General features: G+C 37.8%; 1 protein-coding gene across 3 annotated transcripts in view; it reads left to right on the top strand.

Moving 5' to 3' along the window:
• PARN (poly(A)-specific ribonuclease) overlaps nt 1-13580 on the top strand; it is a 165619-nt gene that overhangs the window by 57513 nt on the left and 94526 nt on the right. For all 3 annotated transcript variants that reach the window (XM_067706582.1, XM_067706583.1, XM_067706584.1), the window contains exon 21: nt 2530-2604. In XM_067706582.1, the coding sequence (XP_067562683.1) occupies nt 2530-2604 (75 nt within the window). The remainder of the gene's footprint in view (nt 1-2529; nt 2605-13580) is intronic.

Here is a 13580-nt window from a genome sequence, read left to right on the forward strand (position 1 = left end):
AATTCTAGCCCTGCTTTTTTTTTTTTTTTTTTTTTTGGCTGAGTTGGGTCTTCGTTGTGGTGCGTGGGCTTCTCATTGTGGTGGCTTCTCTTGTTGCAGAGCACAGGCTCTAGGCACGCGGGCTTCAGTAGTTGTGGCACACGGGCTTAGTTGCCCCGCGGCATGTTGGATCTTCCCAGACCAGGGCTCGAACCCGTGTCCCCTGCATTGACAGGTAGATTCTTAGCCACTGTGCCACCAGGGAAGTCCCTAGTCCTGCTTTTTAATTTAAATGCAGGTACAGAAATGCAGTTGAATTTCACAGCTCATTTCTTTGTAAAGCTTTTTATGTTGTTTTCCATTCTGTATTGCTTTTATCCCGATTTAGTCAAACTTTAATTAGCTAAATTAAGCAGAACGCTCTGAGTAGAATTTTTTTCATTTTAATTAAAAAAAGATTAGCTGTGTGATATTGAACAGGTAACCTCTCTGTATCTGTGTTTCCTTCTCGGAGATGATGATGGTGATGATGATACTGCCTATTTCATAGGCATGTCATGAAGATTAAATGAGTTGATCCATGGAAGGCATTCAGAATAGTATGTGGCATATAGTAACTACTTATAAAATGTTAAATATTATTATTTATCTAAAAAACCTACAGGGTAGAGAGGTAAGGAAATAATAGTAAGTAAATTTTATAATTGAGAAAGTCCTGGCACCCCACTGTGCAGCAGGAAGTGAGTTTTTTCCTGTGGTGGAGAAACAAAGCAGTTTTCAAGTATTCCTAGCCTTTGAAAATTTTAGTAGATATTAAAAGATTATTTTCATTGCTAAGTTCTGGTGATGTTTACCCATTTTTTAAAATTCCAGTTTTCTGTATTTTTTTAGGAAGAGTGGTAGCTGATAGATCTCTGCTTTCCCTTGGTTTTCTCAAGCTCCCCGCCCCACTGCTCCTCTCCTGCCTCTCTTCAGGTCTCCTGCATTCCATTCTGTTTGTTTCGCTTTTTTTTTTTTTGGTTAATTAGTGGCACACATTATTTTTTTTTAATATTTATTTTTTTAAATTTTTGGCTGCATCGGGTCTTAGTTGTGGCACGTGGGATTGTTCATGCAGGCTCTTTGTTGCAGCGTGGGCTTCTCTCTAGTGTGGTGCGCGGGCTTCAGAGTGCATGGGTTCTGTAGTTGTGGCTTGCGGGCTCAGTAGTTGCTGTGTGCAGACTCAGTTGCCCTGTGGCATGTGGGATCTTAGTTCCCTGACCAGGGATTGAACCTATGTCTCCTGCATTGGAAGGCAGATTCTTAACCACTGGACCACCAGGGAAGTCCCGCATTTCACCTTTATTGAGGACTTGTCTCTGTATGTGAAAATCATTTTGTTCCACTATACTGCTTTCTGTCCCTCAGTGTTTTTCTTTTCTCTATTAGTCTGTCTTGGTTTCCTCTCTCTGACGCCATCTTTACCTCGTCCTCCATCCCCTACCTGTTTTCTTTACCTGTTTTCTTTACCTGACCTTGAGATCATCATTGAATTTTTCTTATTTCTTGCTACATTGATTCATTTCATGTTCCCCGTTCATAGTTCTCAGAGTTTGAATCTCTAAAAAGAAATAGTTGTGCTTTTTTTTTTTTTTTAGCGTACGTGGTCTCTGATTTTTATTAGTGGTCTTTTTTTTTTAATATACCAGGTTCATGGATTTTGAGTCTTTTAGTACATGAACGTGGTATATTCCTTCATTTATTTAGGTCTTCATTAGTTTTTGTTTGTTTTTTTATTTTGGCCTGACTGCACGGCTTGCGGGATCTCAGTTCTCTGACCGAGGATTGAACCCAGGCCACGGCAGTGAAAGTGCCAAATCCTAACCACTAGACCACCAGGGAACTCCCTATTAGTGATCTTGATTGGAAAAAAGTCTCCAGCCCTGGCATGAGATTGGGTTGAATGATAAACTGCCTCAGGATTTAATCCAGAAGGATCTTTCTTTTGTTTTTAAAACAATTTTTAAAGCTGCTTCTTTTTTCCTGGTTTGTTGTTTTCTTGAAGTTTTTTTTAAATTTATTTTTGGCTGCGTTGGGTCTTCGTTGCTCTGTGCAGGCTTTCTCCAGTTGCGGTGAGCAGGGGCTACTCTTCATTGTGGTGTGCGGGCTTCTCATTGTGGTGGCTCCTCTTTGTTGTGGAGCACGGGCTCTAGGTGCGTGGGCTTCAGTAGTGTGGCACATGGGCTCAGTAGTTGTGGCACATGGGCTTAGTTGCTCTGCGGCATGTGGGATCTTCCCGGACCAGGGCTCCAACCCGTGTTCCCTGCACTGGCAGGCGGATTCTTAATCACTGAGCCACCAGGGAAGCCCCTTTCTTTAAGTTATAACTGAAATAGCTGCAGTGGTAGATTTAAGTTTTAGTTCTCCGTAGTGCTGAGATTTTGATCAAATTTTAAACTAGCACCTCATGTCTCTTTAAATTGATGGATATTCTGAAATATATGAGATGTACAAATGGAATCTGATAGCTATCTAAATGGTTAAATGCTTACTTTTAATTCACTGTTGCAGGTAACATTCAGATATCCTGGATCAATGACACATCAGCATTTGTTTCTCTCAGCCAACCTGAACAAGTACCAATTGGTAAGTCTTTTGGACCTTTGTTTTGTGTATTAATGATAAGTGGGAGCTTGCCCACTTCCCAGTCTAAATGCTGTGGGTTCAGTCAGCTGATTCACAAGCGTTGCTGACCGGTTTGTTTTGAACTTGTCTCTAAAATAAAGGAAATAATTAGTAAGTATCATGTGTAGATGAGAAAATAAGACAAATGTATTGATTCCTTAGATATACTATATCATATACTTTTTACTTTTCTATTCCTTTCCCATTGCCCTTTTTCTGAAATGATTCGTATGTTTACTATTTGAGGGTTAGAAATAGCAAATTGAGAGGAATAGGTGACAGACACCAAAAGGTGATCCCTGTATTGACCTGTTTGCCTCTGTACTTTTCCCATTTATTTATAATTTTTTGTGGTTTATTTATTCCATTAAACTTGTGTCACATACTTGTTTTACGAACAAATAAACTGAAAGATATTTTATTTGCTTCTAAATTAGGATTGTAAAAAGGTGGAATGCTACCTCTCTTATTGTTGGACCCTAAATGATTTTGATATTAACCATCACAAAACAGTCTATTTTCATAGGATGAAAAGCTATTGAGTTAAATATTGAAGAAAATATATATTGTTAAGCTGCTTCTTCAGATAGATTTCAAGTTCCCTGGTGCTTAATAATGTAATTTTTCTTTTAATTAAATGAAGTGCCACAGACTAAAACTGTATAACTCTCATAATGTAGCTATATGAGCAATTATATGAAAATTTCTATAAATACACAAATTCAGGTCAGAGTATTTTTGGTATTTAAAAAGAATTATATAACCATTGCAAGAATATATGCTATGTTATAGAAATGAAAAGTTTAGGCTCTGGAGTCATATTACTACACTACCTTTGGTTGTGTGACCTTGGACACGGTATTTAACCCTGATAAGCTTCTGCTTATCTCTATAAACTGAGGATGATGTTATGGATTTTTTAGGGTTATTATGAGGGCTGCATGAGATGATTATGTTTATAAAGCTTGGCATCACTATGAACTTTTATTATGGTTATTTAGCGGTAGATTTCAATGTGAAATGTACTTCAGGAGCTCATGACACCAGGAAAAATGTTGGATCCAGGGTGTGAATGATATTGCTAGTTAAATGTTTTTTAATATTTGCTTATTTTTATGACCCATCCCCCCACAATCCTTAGAAAGACAGTTTACCTGGAATCCAAAGGGATTGAATTATTAGAGAATTAGTGGGGGGGCAGGGACCCTGAGGTTAAGACTGTAGTGAGACTTCGGTGTAGATGAGAGAACACTGAATGTTAACTCCCCACCCGAAATCTCGTCACACCTCACCTGCTCACTCAGTGTCACACTTCAGCTTCCTTGCTGGTCAGTTTCAGGAGCCATGCAGTGGGAGAGAAGGGGATGCGTAGGCTTTGAAGCCACGCTAACACGGGGAGTAGTAACCTACCTCCACCGCCTGTCAGCCATGCATTTTTGGGCATGTTACATAAACTCTCTAAGCCTCAGGTTCCTCGTTTGAGTGACGCAGATGATGATAGTTAGTTCCTTTGTGAAATGAGATCATGGATGTTAAGTTCCCAGCAAAGAGCCTGGCACTCCACCAGCAGTGCTTGACAATTGGTAGTAATTATTGAAATACTTGCTTGGCCTCCCTTGCTATGAACAGTAAACACGAGTGTGTGTAAATCAGAAATTTGTAAGACACTAGTGAGTAGTGCTTAGTTGAAAATACAAGCATAATTCCTTGTTTATGTGTGTGAGGTGTCAGAGCTTCTTTTATTATTCCTGTTACACCATATTTGACGTGCAATAATGATTACTCCCTTACTTATTATTGAAAGTGTCTTTCAATAGTACAGTAGCTTTTAAGCTCAGTACTTTATTCAGTGATACCTGAAATCAGGGAGCTACATTTCAGAATCATGTAGGCACAGAAGTCCTCTGATTTGCTTGTTTGCCCATCTTATTCTCTGTTGGATCCTCCTCTCGTGCCTGGCACATGCCGTGGCCTGAGTAGATGTGTGTGTGAACAGGCGATGTGGGGAGTAGGCCAAGATGAAACTGTGACCTTCTTACCTTTTTTCCTCCTAGGTTAAGAAGTTAGATGACTGTTGTCTTTTGATACATGCGGCTGTACTAGTAAAGTCTAATTTTCCATGATGGTCTCTTTTCTGACACAAATGATAACTCTTAACATAAATCCCTGGCAGTGCACGTACTGTGCCTACGGACCGCAGTTTCTTTGCCAGCAGCCATCTTTTACTCAGCCATCCCCCACCCCCAGGGCTTGGCTTCGTCTTACTTGCCTCCTCGTCTCAGCCTAAACAACCGTGTCTTCAGATGTTTTCTCTGGCTCCCTTTGCAGGGGATCAGACCCCGTTCTCTGTGCTAGCCTGGTATCCTTTCTTAATATACCTTGCTTGGTTGTCTTCCCAGATAGACTGAGAGCAGGGACCATATCTCTTGTTTGCCATTGTGTTTTCAGTGCTTAGAGTCGTAATGTCTGATGTTAGTAAGTGTATGTTAAATAGTTGTTGAGCTGAATAAATGACATTCAAGGTGTTATGACTTAGAAACGCCGTTTTGCACCTGATGGTTGTATCTCATGTCTCTCGCCTTTTGCTGTGATTTCTGAAATTATGCAGATGTTTCCCTGAAAGACAATGTAAAATTTGTTTTTTATAGTGGTAATTTTACCAATGAGAGAGACCCAGGGTATCTAATGTGCCGCAAATCCTATTAATGTTATCTTAAACAAATTACTTATTCATTTCAGCGGAAACAGAGGGCTTGTTAGATCAATAACGTAATGTTGGAAAAATCATTAAATGCCTATTTATATATAGCAGCTTGTAATGGCTTCTTTGGCTTGGTTACAAACTATTTTTGATTTACACTTACGGAGTTGGTTTTTAACTGACACATGCCTTTTTCTTTTGGTAGTGCTAAGTCTAAGCAAGATTTCTTTAAAGCCATTTTCATGAATATGAAAACTCTTTTTCAGGTCTATTGAAATTATTAAAACTCTTTTACTGAGTGCCATTTAGTTCGATTCCTGTTGCGTTTTGTTTGCTGCTGCTGTGAAGATAAAAGAGTCCCTGGTTGCTTTGGGGTTCAGATAGTGAAAACCCATCCAAGCCATATTTTCATATTCTTCCCCTCTGGCTTTTCAGGGAAGGCAGCACGTGGCCAGTGTGGGACTTGATGCCATGGAGGAGATCACTTAGCCTCACCGTTTGAGAATTTTTCTCAGAGTAATCAAATAAGAAATCACCTGTAATGGTCACATCTGAATACCTCAGACACATTTAGGATTTTTATATATCTAATATAGTTTTGTTAAATGGGGAAAAGAGCTCAACAATATTTCAAAGGTATTAGCCCTTCCTAGTCATACTCTCAACAGTTAGACATTGTCTTGAGTGTCCTTAGATATATTATAAGGCATTATCTCTCTGCTTGTAAGTTTTATAGAAATAGCTTGAGGAAAATAACCTTTTCATTTGTTTTGAAAAACCGGAGATTAGAGTACACCATGAATACTACAGGAAAATTTTAAAGAGCAAAAATTGATGAAGGCACCTTAGTAGAGGTAAAAACCTATTGGTTATTTTGTAAAGCCAGCCCCAGTTCAGGGAGTTACAGAAATTCCTGATATACTGCCTTAGGAGCTTGTTCAGGATGATTTGTTGGGATGGGGGGAGGTACTTGGCTTCACAGCTTCACTTCAGTCCACAGTATGAGTGTGTTTATATAAAATCATCCTTTTAAAAGCGTAGCTTTTGATTGTGCTGAACAGATAAATATTAGAGTTGTTATACGACTTTTGAGGCGATTATTTGGTACTGGATTTGCTAAAAAGGCTGCTTATTACTTTAAACTTTACCTGTGCTTTTTGTTAGCCTTTTAAGGTTTACCAAATCTGTAGTGATAACTGTTTTTCATTCGTGGGATTGATTTGTGTTCTCATTTTTCCTCAGTCACTCTAGCTAGGGGTTCCTGATTTTGTTGCTCTTTTCAAAGAACCAGCTTTTGGCTTACTTCGTTTTTCTCTGTTGTTTGCTGGTGTCTGTTTTGTTGGTTTCTGCTTTTTTGTTTTCTTGGTCTTTTTTTTGTTTTTTTTTTTTTACTTGCTTTGGGTTTACTTTGCTCTTCTTTTCCAGTTTCTTGAGGTAGAACGTTATGTGCTTTTTTTGTTTTTAAGTCTTTAAAATTTTTTGAGCCTGGCTTCCTATAGTTTAGCAGTCAGCCCGTGATTGGTCAGGTGTTGTGCTTGAACACCTGGAGCCAGTAAGGCTCTTTGCCAATGAGGTTGAGGAACATTCAGCATCCAACCTTCAAGCAGTTCACAGTCTGCCTCAGTTTTCACTTTCGGCCGGATCTCCATTCTCCTGTGTGAGGGCACAAGGCCTCAAGCCCAGCTAACAGTGTGTGTGTAGCTAAGACTCTCTCCCAGTCATTGATTTTGACCTCTTTTTGTTTCTAATACAAGCATTTAAAGCTATAAATTCTCCTGTAAGCACTGTTGCAGGTGCATTCCATCAATTATACGTTGCTTTCATTATCATTAAGTTAGATACGTTTTTCTTTTTTTTTTTTTTCCAGTACGCGGGCCTCTCCCGTTGTGGAGCACAGGCTCCGGACGCGCAGGCTCAGCGGCCATGGCTCACGGGCCTAGCCGGGATCTTCCCGGACCGGGGCATGAACCCGTGTCCCCTGCATTGGCAGGTGGACTCTCAACCACTGTGCCACCAGGGAAGCCCGATATCAGTCCTTTGAAATGTACTGAAATTTGCTTATGGCCCATAAGATATGACCTATCTTGCTGAATGTACTATGTACACTTGTAAAGAATGTGAATTCTGCAGTATAACGTTTGATCTATCGATATAAATATCACTGTTGTTCAGATATTGTGTCTTTACTGACGTTTTATTTAGCAGTTCTGCCAGTTTTTGAGAGAGGGTGTTAAAATCTCCTGTGATTGTGGAATTGTCTGTTTCCCCCTTTAATTTTGTTATTTTTCCTGTCATATATTTTGAGGCTGTGTTATTGGGTGTGTGCACATTTATGATTGTTTTGTCTTTCTGGTAAATTGACTCTATCATTATGAAATGTCCTTCTTTATCTTTTGTATTACTATTATTTCTAAGTCTAACCTGATATTAATATAGTCAGTCTGTCCTTCTTGTGTTTTTAATGTTTGGCTGGCATATCCTTTTTCTGCCATTTACTATCAACTCATCTGTGTATATATAAAATAGTCTCTTGTGGACAGCATATAGTTGGGTATTCCTTTTTATTAATCCATTCTGATAACTCTGGCTTTTTATTGGAGTATTTAGTCCACTGACATTTAATGTAATTATTTATATGGTTAGGCTTGTCATTTTAAAGTTCGTTTTTTGTTTAGTCCCTCTGTTTTTTGTTCCTTTGTTTCCCCCTTTCCTGTCTTCTTTTGGATTATTTGAAATTTTTAAAAAGAATTCCATTTTAATTTCTGTATTGGTTTTTTAGTTCTATGCCTATATGCATTATTTTTTAGTGGTTGCTTTAGAAATTTCAATATATATCCGTAACTTTTCACAGTCCACTTAGAGTTCATATTCTCACATAGAAGGTAGAAACCTTACATCCATATAGGTACATTTACTCCAATTCCTATTGTCTTCCAGGCTGTAATTGGCACATGTATTACACGTGCTTTGATTATAAATCCCACAAAGTGGTGTTATAGTTTTGCTTTAAGCAGTCATACATATTTTAAGAAATTGAAAGGGGGGACTTCCCTGGTGGTCCAGTGGCTAAGACTCTGTACTCCCAGTGCAGGGGGCCTTGGTTCAATCCCTGGTCAGGGAACTAGATCCCTCATGCTGCAACTAAAGATCCCGCATGCCACAGCTAAGACCCGGCACAGCTAAATAAATAAATAAATATTTAAAAAATTAAAAGGATAATTTTAAAAATTTACCCAGATATTTACCATTTCAGATGTCTTCATTCATTCCTGAAGATCCAAATTTCTTCAGGGTATCGCCTGAAGAACTTCCTTCAGTATTTCTTACAGTGCTGGTGAGGTGGCAACAGATTCTCTTAGTTTTTCTTTATCTGAAAATGTCTTTATTTTGCCTTCATTCATGTAGAATATTTTAGCTGGATATAGAATTCTGGGCTTTTCTTTCAGCATTTTAAAGATGTTCCATTGTCTTCTGGCCTCCATGGTTTCTGATGACAAGGCTACAGTCATTTGAATCATTGTTGCCCTCTATGTAACGGGTTATTTTTCTCTGGGTACTTTAAAGATGTTCTCTTTACCATTGATTTTTTAGCAGTTTGAATATGATGTACTTTGGCATGGCTTTCTTTGTAATTATCCTGTTGGGGTTGACTGAGCTTCTTGAATGTATAGATTTATGTCTTTTACCAGATTTGGGAAGTTTTTAGACATTATTCAAATATTTTTTTCCTGTTCTGTGTTCTCTTGCCTCTCTGTTTGGGATTTCAACTACCTATATGTGGGAGACATTTTGCTATTGTTCCTGTGTTTCCTAATGCTCTTTTCATTTTTTTCTACCTTCTTTTTTTTTCCTCTTCTTCAGATTGGATAATTTCTGTTTATCTACAGGGCACTGACTCTTCCCTCAGTCATCATTATTCTGCTATTAAGTCCATCCAGTGAATTTTTAATTTCATATATTGTATTTTTCAGTTCTGTATTTCCATCCAGTTTATTTTAACCTTTTCTGTTTCTTGTTGAGATTTCCTATCTTTCTTTTATTTTGAGCCTATATTCCTTTACCTCAATGAACATATTCAGAATAGCTCTTTTAAAGTCTTTGTCTAATAATTCCAACATCTGTGTCACCTAGGTGTTGGTACCTATTGATTACCTTTCTTTTGAGAATGGACCACATTTTCCTGGCTCTTCATATGTTCAGTAATTTGGGATTGTTTCCTGGACATTTTGAATGTTCTTTTGTGGACTCTGGATTCACTTATATTCCTCAGAAGAGTGTTGATGTTTTCGTTTTAGTTTTAGCGGGCAATTAGCTAAAACTACAAACCCCTTCATGCTTGTGGGAAGTGGCTCAGATCTTAGCTCAGACTGCTTTCAGTCTGCCACATGCATGGTTAAGGGTCAGCCGGGGATGTGGGCTATCTTTACACCACATTTGGAGTTCCCATTCTCTGGTTTCCTCTCTTAGAGGATTCCTTCCTCATTCTGTGTTGCCACTGGTTGCCCCTTGTGTCTTCCCCTGACTCCTCCTACCAGAAAGACATGGGATTTTTCTATCAGAGTTTTAGTTGCTCTTTGCCCTTTTTACTACAGATTCCCTTTAAGGCAGAGTCACATCCAAAAAAAAAAACCCAGGAAATTCACCCTGTGGCAGTTTGCTGCCTCCAAGTTTTGACTCCCCTCCAAAATCTCCCTGTTTCTGCTTCTGTTCCAGAGCCTTTCGATACTTGTTTTTAGCATTTTTTTCCAGAGCTTATGTTGTCATCAGTGGAAAGGTCAGTTTTTTAGGAGGTGGAATGCCTTACCTTTGCTTTTTAATTGTTACCCTAATAGCATCTACATTTGACACAAAACTTCCTGCCATATTATACCATGCTGTACTACCTCTTTCTCTGTTTAATAACATTTTAAGAAAATCTAATGTTAATGCATTAAGAACCTGCTACTTACCTCCTTTAACCAATTAAAAGTGACTTAAGTTCAGTTCCTTTCAAATACACATATATACTGAGGGACAATATCCTGACAAAGTATTTGGTGTTTTGCTTCCATCTGTGCTACTTTTCATAGTTGGCTAGTGTGTTACTGTATGTGTATTCTTGTCGAAGAGGAAATGCACAAAACAGTCAAGAAAGAACCAGAAAACAAATGATGTTTTTTCTTGCATGTTAATTTTCCTAATCTTAAACTGTATTAGAGTTGGCTTACAACAATTATATTGAATTATAAATTTATAGCAATAAATAAATGAGTTCAACTATGACATGACATTAAAATAAAAAGCTTGTTTTGGAGAGAGGCGATGGGTGACTTAACTTGTGGGTTAAAATGCTACATGATTTTTATTCTATAAGTACTGAAACCTGGAAACAATATATTTGTTTTTATATAGACAAGATTTTTTTTTATAGTATTGGCTTATGGAGTACTTTAGTTTGGTAAAGGAAAATCGTTATTAGTAAGAAGCATGCATGTCTCTATGTTTTGTGTAGATATCTTATTTGAAACCTTGTAAGAGCAACTGACTCTTCTTTCCCTCTCTAAATCGCTTAATCCACGAAAGGCACTGTGGAAATTTTTAATAATATTTATTAAGAACCTTCTTGTTTTACTAATTCCCTTATGTGTTTAATCATGAGAATTAGCAGCTTTATGCATCTCTGCTATGAAATCTGTATCAGGCAGATTTATTTAAGAGCGTGGCAGTAACTTGGACTCTTCCTAATTAAGGCATCAGCTGGTGTGAGAATAGGGCAGAAAGCTTCCTGACTGCCAGATAAGGCTTCCCGGGTTCTTAATATAATTGCCAGCAGTAAAGCATCAATGAGGAAGAGTCCTGTGGCAGTTTGAATGTAACCGGGAAAAATGCAGTGTTTGTGCTTCAGAGGCTGAATCTTCATATTCTGTTAAATTGCTTATTGTCCGAAGGATTGGGTTTGATTTTTTGTGTTTTGTGTTTTAGGGGCCATGTTATCTGGATCTAAGAACATTTGCTTTGTCAGAGTATTCAGGAAACCTATCAAATTTAGTTATAATGTCATTTGTTTAAAAATTACTTTTGTGGTGGTCTCCCGCCTCCAGTTTTAGAAGTAAATCAAACTCACTGTTGAAAATGTGAGAAATATTTGAAATTACAAAGAAGAAAACAATTCAGCCATGGTCTCTCCATGTAGATATGAATACTAACAATATTTTGGTTAGTGTTTCCTGTCATTTGTTTTACTCTGTCTAGATAGTGTTTTCATAACATTTTTAATACTACTTGAGACCTGACTTTAAATGCATTTTTGGATCTGCTTTTTTAGTTAACATTATGTCACAAGCATTTTCCATGCCATTACACATTTTTCTATAAGAGTTTACTTTTTTTTTTTTTTTTTTTGCGGTGCGCGGGCCTCTCACTGTTGTGGCCTCTCCCGTTGCGGAGCGCAGGCTCAGCGGCCATGGCTCACGGGCCTAGCCGCTCTGCGGCATGTGGGTTCTTCCCGGACCGGGGCACGAACCCGTGTCCCCTGCATCGGCAGGCGGACTCTCAACCACTGCGCCACCAGGGAAGCCCGAAGAGTTTCCTTTTAATGGATGCATTGTATTTCATTGTATAGGTACATGTAACTTATTTAACTATATCCCTTCTGGATGTTTAAGTTATATCCAAATTTTTACTATTTGAAATTAATTCTTTTTTTTAAATTAATTAATTTATTTATTTATGGCTGCATTGGGTCTTCGTTGCTGTGTGCAGGCTTTCTCTAGTTGGGGCGAGCGGGGGCTACCCTTCATTGCGGTGCATTGGCTTCTCTTTATGGTGGCTTCTCTTGTTGCGGAGCACATGCTCTAGGCATGTGGGCTTCAGTAGTTGTGGCGAGCGGGCTCCATAGCACAGGCTCAGTAGTTGTGGCAGGTGGGCTTAGTTGCTCCGCGGCATGTGGGATCTTCCCGGGCCAGGGCTCGAACCCCTGTCCCCTGCATTGGCAGGCGGATTCTTAACCACTGCACCACCAGGGAAGTCCTTAAGTTAATTCTTTAATGAGCATCTTTGTCTTTCTTTATATCTCTGATTATTTTATTAAAATAAATTCTGAAAACATGAAATCATTGGGTCCATAATGATCTTAAAAAAAAACGGAAACAACTCATTTGTACCTCTTTTTTATTAAATAGTGATAATTTTTGTCAATGGAAAAATTTTAAAGTACCAAAAAATTAAAAATTTGTGTAGTGCCTCTTCTCTTCTCAAATACTATTGCAAAGATAATTGCAATAGTATTTGAGATTTACTTTTCAACTGTGTATATTATATTTAAGTATATATTTTACCTTATAATATTTTATTCTTTGCATATTGTTTTACTGTGTGTTCTTTTAACTTACCAGTGCTTCATGTCTATGTAATAAGTTCTTCTTTTGTGTTTAGTTGAATAACATTTCATCATATGAAGGTATCATCGTTTATTTAACCAGTTCTTTGCTGGACACTTAATTTAAACAGTTTTAGGACTCTTGACTCCTATTTCAAAATAAGCTTTTATTTATTCTTTGTATTGAGTGTTAGACTCATTCTGTCAGGGTCACTCAAAAAGCCCACTGGGATTTTTCACTGCTATTTTAACAAATTAATTCCATTGACATCTTTATTTAGAAATATTCAGTCTTAAAAATTCAGTCTTTATGACCAGGAATATGTATCTTTTCATTTACTCAGAAAATTTTGTGCATCTTTGAATGTAGTTGTATGTTTCATTGTTCTTGTTGTTTTTATCATACATACTTTTCAAGATTATGCAGAATAAGTTAGAAAGCAGGTTCCATTGTGCCTGATTTAGTACCACAGCCATAGTCAGCTCTCGGGAAGTATTTTAGGATGCTGGTGGTTTTAGGAAATTTGAAGCAATGAGATTAATCAGCCTGCTTGCTCTTAGGCCACTGAGAGACTAAGTTTGAGAATTCAACACAGACCCTGTGTCTCTGATTCTTATTCTTGAGGCTTCAAATGCTGTTTGTTGTTGTTTTGTCACCAGAAATAATGAACTGGTTGATTAAATAGGCTAGCTGTGTTAGTTTTTACATGTTAGCATTGTTTTCTCAGACATCATCCCTATTGTCTACAACCTTACTATTTTAAAGAAAGGAAATAAATTTGGTATTAGCAAATTTGAAATACTATAAGTGAAATGATTTTGGACCACTTCAGTGGCTGTTTCAGGATATTATTTTGTTACAAAAAATGTTACCAGCGA

This window comes from Pseudorca crassidens, chromosome 15 (assembly GCF_039906515.1).
Source record: "Pseudorca crassidens isolate mPseCra1 chromosome 15, mPseCra1.hap1, whole genome shotgun sequence".
NCBI classification, from domain to species: domain Eukaryota; kingdom Metazoa; phylum Chordata; class Mammalia; order Artiodactyla; family Delphinidae; genus Pseudorca; species Pseudorca crassidens.